We start from the raw sequence: 4,946 nt of genomic DNA, 5'->3' as shown, positions 1-4,946 counted from the left end.
GAGAGCTCTATGTTAGATAGCCTGCAAATCCTTAGGATGATGGATCCTGGGAGAGCTCCATGTTAGATGACCTGTGGATCCTCAGGACAATGGATCCCGTAAGAGATTCACATTACATGACCTGTGGATCCTCAGGGCAATGGATCCCAGAAGAACTCCACCTTACATGACCTGTGGATCCTCAGGACAATGGATCCCAGGAGAACTCCATGTTACATGACCTCTGATCCCCAGGATGATGGATCCCTGGGGAGCTCCACGTTAGATGACCTGTGGATCCACAGGAGAGCTCCCTGGGTGACTGCTCTGTCACACTCTCCATCTCTCTCTTGCCCAAATATCTAGTTTTTTATTTCTCAGTCCTATCTATTCTGTGATTCAAATCATCAACATAACTTTGGATTCCAACAACCTTGTTTTTCATCCCAAGTATCTTTAATTGGCTTTTAATATAAGCACACTAAAAGGACTCAGGAAGCTGCTGGTTTATTTGAATAAGCATTGAGGAATTCCATGCATCTGTATCTTTGACAGAACATACAAAGCAGAGGCAAGAGGGACATTGGAAGCAGATGGACTACTGTCAGGATCCTGGGAGGAGGACTTGGAGGCACATGACAACACAAAGTAAGGGCCCTGGCTGGGATGGGCAGGGAGGAGTGGAGCAGAAATGGGGCTAGAGTTTGCGGATGGGGGAACGTTCAGGTGGAAGAAAGGGAGGCTGCCAGCAATATGGGTGACAGAGGTTAGTGTGCGGTGTGGGCAAGGTACACTGGGACCTCGTGCACGTAGGTGCCACTGGAGGTCTGCATGATGCGCAAAAAAGCTGAGCCACCCAGAGGCCTGAACCCGATACAGGGATAGAGGGCCAATATGGGCTGCCTGGCCACAGCCGCAGGCCCAGGAGCAGGAGGTGGCTCCTGAAACCCCACCTCAGGCTGGGCTGCATGGGGACCGGGGCCTTCCTGCACAATTCCGGGCATAGGAGCTGCTTCAGTAAAAGAGAAGGCTGGGTTCTGCCCGGCTTCCGGTTCCCCCTGGTGGCCTGGCTCTCCATGGTAGTTCAGATGGAGGTACACGTCTGGCCCCTCTCTCCGGCCGGGGACCCTGCGGAGCACGACCCCACTGCCACGGCCTCGACCTGCCCGCCAGCTTCCTCCCCTGCGCCAGCCTCTTCCTGCAGGACGAGCCAGCTCTGCGCGAGCTGGGGGCTCCCATCTCATGGGTTTCACATAAGCGGTGGGTTTTGCGAGTTGGACTGGCTCTATAGGGTCTTCATGGTCCACACCAGAGCAGCCTGGCTCTGTAGGAGGCCCACCTGAAGCTAAAAGAGAAGCAGAGTGTGAGGAGATGGAGTAGGGGCCGCCCAGGAAGCCTTCAGGAAGGGAGACAAGGAGAGGGGTTCAGGGAGGGCCCAGGGGAACCCAGGCAAACAGTGTGAAGGTCAGGAGATGCCTGCAGGGTGAGCCCTCAGGAGCACTGTCTGTCCAAGGGCCTAGCCTGGGCTCAGCACTTTCCATGAGCCTCTCAAGTCCTTGCAATGACCTTGTCAGTCAGATATTATGACCGCCATTTTACTAATAAGTAAATGAGTCTACAGTTCCCTGCAGAGGCTGAGTTTGAATAAAAATGACATGTTGCCTGCCCTTGCTGTGCTTAAACCTCAGTAGGAGAGACAAACAGAACACCTAAAAATGAATGATGCTAATGAGTGACCAGCTGGGAGGTGAAGGGTATCATAAGGGAGGTGGCTCCGGATCCAGAATGCTGGGGTTGTATTCCCAGGCACCTTCACTTATCTGGGCATCAGTGCCCCTTTTCATAAATTGGTATAATAACATGCCAACCCCTGGGTCCTTAAAAGAACTGAGTTACTAGAAGAGAAATGTTTAGATTAGTGTCTGGTTCAAGTAAGCTTAACATGTATTGGGAAGGAGATGATCAGAAAGTCTTATTGGAGAAGTTAACATAAGCTGGGGATATCAAGGATGATGGGTGGGATTTAGAAAGGCAGAGGTGAGAGAGGATTAGTAGGGATAGCAGGGAGGGATAGGATTCTAGGTGACAGGGGGGCCGGGAGTAGTTGTATGGCTTCCAGGAGGAAAGAAGCCTAGGGTAGCTATAAGCTAGCTTGGTAGGGAGGGGAGGTGTTCACACAGATACATGATTGAGCAATGGAACAGAACAGGAAGTCCAAAACTAGACAAACGTCTACAGAATTTTATCAATGACAGAGCAGGCATTGAAGATCATCTGAATATTCTTCCTAGGGAAACCTGTGTAGCCTAAGAAAAAATCCCAAGAAACTGGCATCTAGGGTCGCCCAGTTACATAGCCCAACCATATATATTCTGTGGAACCCAATCAACAAGCCCCATCCACAGGCTTGGGGCTCCCAACAGCTTCTTCCGGGTCCCATTTTTAAACTATAAGCAGCAATCAGAGATCGCCAAACATCAGAGGAAAGGCTGTAACACAAGAAATAGAACAATAATACAAGAAAAGCCAACTTGGAGGAAACAGTTTATGCCACACATGAGACTTTCCAAAAACATCTATAATTAATATCCCCAGAGAGATAGAAGGAATTATGCCCATGAATCAATTATAGGGTACTTTTGAAAAGGAATATTCAGAAAAACTACAGCTTTTTGAAATTAAAATTGTGAGAGCAGAAATAAAAATCTCCACGGAAATTTTGGAGGACAGTATTGAGAACTCCCAGAAAAGAGAGCTAAAATCCAAAATGATGGAAAGGAAGGAAGATAAAAGAAAATTAGAAGCGTATTGTTACTGAGACACATCCCCATAAAATTCCAGAGTGGTGGTGACAACGAAAGATCCTAAAATCTTCCAGAGAGGGAGAAAGAGAAAGGGAGGAAAGGCAATATGGAAACGGTCAAGATTCAACATGTCTCAAAAATCAGACAGCTCAAAAGCAGCAATTAAATCTAGAAGATAATAGAAAATGTCTTCAAAATTTTTGAGTGAAATGGACTTCCCACCCAAAATTTGATATCCAACCAAAGTATCCCTTAGGAATTAGAACTAAGATGTTTGCAGACAAGCAAGATCTTAAATAATTTCCCTTCAAAGCATGCTTTACTGTAATGTGTCTATCAAACTAGACAAGATTAAAAGATTTAGGACAGTGTATGAAGGGAAATGTTTTCAAGAGTAATTTGGCAATGGCCATCAAATTCCAATACCTCCGGAAAAGAACAATGTGAGAGTACTGGTTTATCATACACAGATCGAGACATAGTGTGAGAACTCACTCTTCCAAAGAGAAAAAGTAAAATAAGAAAGAAAAAGACACCAGACATAGGAAATGGGATAAAATTCAAAAGAGGAAAAGGAATTTCCCAGATGATGTGGAAAGGAGATCCTGGAGTGGCAGCTGGGAGCTGACTAGGAGCAGCCAGTCCCGGTTGGAACAGGCTATGAGAAAGTGAAACTGAGAGAATGCTTGATTGGGTTTGAATTTAAGCAGTTGGGGAAGAATTGGGGAATGGATTCGTGATAAGTGAACACATCATAACCGAGGAGAAGTATTAAGTCCTGGAAAACTCAAGTTATGCAAGAGGTGCAAAGTAATCCTAGTGTCCTCCTGGCTCCTGGGCAGTGGGGGAGGAGCACAGGGTGTGTGCCCTGGGATGCGTATGGCTGGGTGAGTGGTGGTGGTGGTGAGTGGTGGTGGTGGTGGCAATGTATGAACTACAGCTAAATATTCCACTAGTCTAACGGGAAGACCATAAATAAAGTCTAAACGGAAAAAGAAATAGCAGTAGGGTACACATGTTATTTAAAGAATGAGAGGAAATGCTAGAAGTAATGGCTACCCAGATGGAAGTGGTGGTCCCAAAGGTGCGAGAGACTGAGAAGGAGCAGGGGCTGCTGCTTTTCATAACATGTCACATTTGCATATCTAAGTTCTATAAGTCAATACCAAAAGTAAAGTAAAAATCTGGAAAAAATTAAAGAGAATGGTAGATGTTTGACGGTACCTTGATTAGGGGCCATGGAGCGAAGTCGTTTCGAACGCCTTGGTTCCTCCATGAGGAATCTGCAGGAGGGAATGGGGAGGAAAACGGGTCAGTCAGGGTGTTAAACCGCAGCCTAATTTCTCAAGCGTCACGCAGCGATGCGGACCCTACCTCACCCCCTCCTCCAGGGCCACCGCCGCTCACGGGCCTCAGAGCATTTGCACAGAGCCTGCGGGGCGCAGCCAAGGGGATCCTGTGAAGAAGGTGGGAGTTGGGGTGGGGGAAGACTTCCACACTGTAAGGGATTTCCAAGGGGGAGCCAGTAGCAAGCAGGGATTGGCCTAGAGGCGGCTTGATTAACTTATCCCAGTTTCTTCAGGCAAAGCTGGTACCGGGGAGACTTAGGCCTCGTGGAGGAATGATCCCTCCGTAGCGGAAGAGAGAAAAAAGATGGAGGATGGGGAACCGAGTTGCGAAGAAGGCAGTGGTGACAAGGGATGTGGCCTCGGCCTTCTAGAGCACTGAGGATTCTGTTCCCACCTGTACCCACGCGAACTCTACCCACCCCTCAGGGACACCCAGACACACACCTGATCTCCCTGCAGCTGGCTTTCTTCTATGAGGAGAAGCCCGAGGAGCTGGAGGTGTCCACAGGATCACGGCTATGGCTCCGACGTCGCCCTCAAATGCGCCCCCTACCAGGCAGGCAGGAGGGAGCACCCAGCGGTCCTAGCTCAGAGCCCGGCAGAAAGCTGACTGACTGCTCGCAGCCTCGCGCGCTCCCCCTTAAAAGGCGGTGAGGCCATCACGTGATGGGAGAGGTCAGGGGCGGGGCCAGCTGGGGTGGGCCTGACTGAGCTTGGAAGGTCATTGGGCCAGTCCTTTGCCTGTCAAATGGGGCCCACCGTGAAGCCCCCGTTCACAGATGTCAGTGGTTGATTGATCAATCTAATTGTTGAG

The 4,946-nt window shown here is 48.9% G+C and overlaps 1 protein-coding gene across 1 annotated transcript; it reads right to left on the bottom strand.

Moving 5' to 3' along the window:
* Nucleotides 1-434: 434 nt before the first annotated feature.
* PRR20G (proline rich 20G) lies at nucleotides 435-4,731 on the bottom strand. The gene is made up of 3 exons (XM_017884971.1): nucleotides 4,577-4,731; nucleotides 4,008-4,066; nucleotides 435-1,324 (listed from the first exon to the last, which is right to left on the bottom strand). Exons 2-3 carry the CDS (start codon nucleotides 4,057-4,059, stop codon nucleotides 747-749), a joined length of 630 nt encoding a protein of 209 aa, XP_017740460.1. The 5' UTR covers nucleotides 4,060-4,066; nucleotides 4,577-4,731; the 3' UTR covers nucleotides 435-746.
* Between the last annotated feature and the right edge of the window lie 215 nt (nucleotides 4,732-4,946).

This window comes from Rhinopithecus bieti, unplaced genomic scaffold (assembly GCF_001698545.2).
Source record: "Rhinopithecus bieti isolate Rb0 unplaced genomic scaffold, ASM169854v2 scaffold_13262, whole genome shotgun sequence".
NCBI lineage: Eukaryota > Metazoa > Chordata > Mammalia > Primates > Cercopithecidae > Rhinopithecus > Rhinopithecus bieti.
Note: the sequence above shows the minus strand (reverse complement) of the source record. Positions and strands in the feature narration are given on the sequence as shown.

Coding starts and splice junctions, on each gene's coding strand:
- PRR20G (XM_017884971.1), bottom strand. CDS start 4,059: ATGGAGGAACCAAGGCGTTCGAAACGACTTCGCTCCATGGCCCCTAAT. Junction 1,325..4,007: donor CTCCATGGCCCCTAATCAAG/GTACCGTCAAAC, acceptor CTTCTCTTTTAG/CTTCAGGTGGGCCTCCTACA.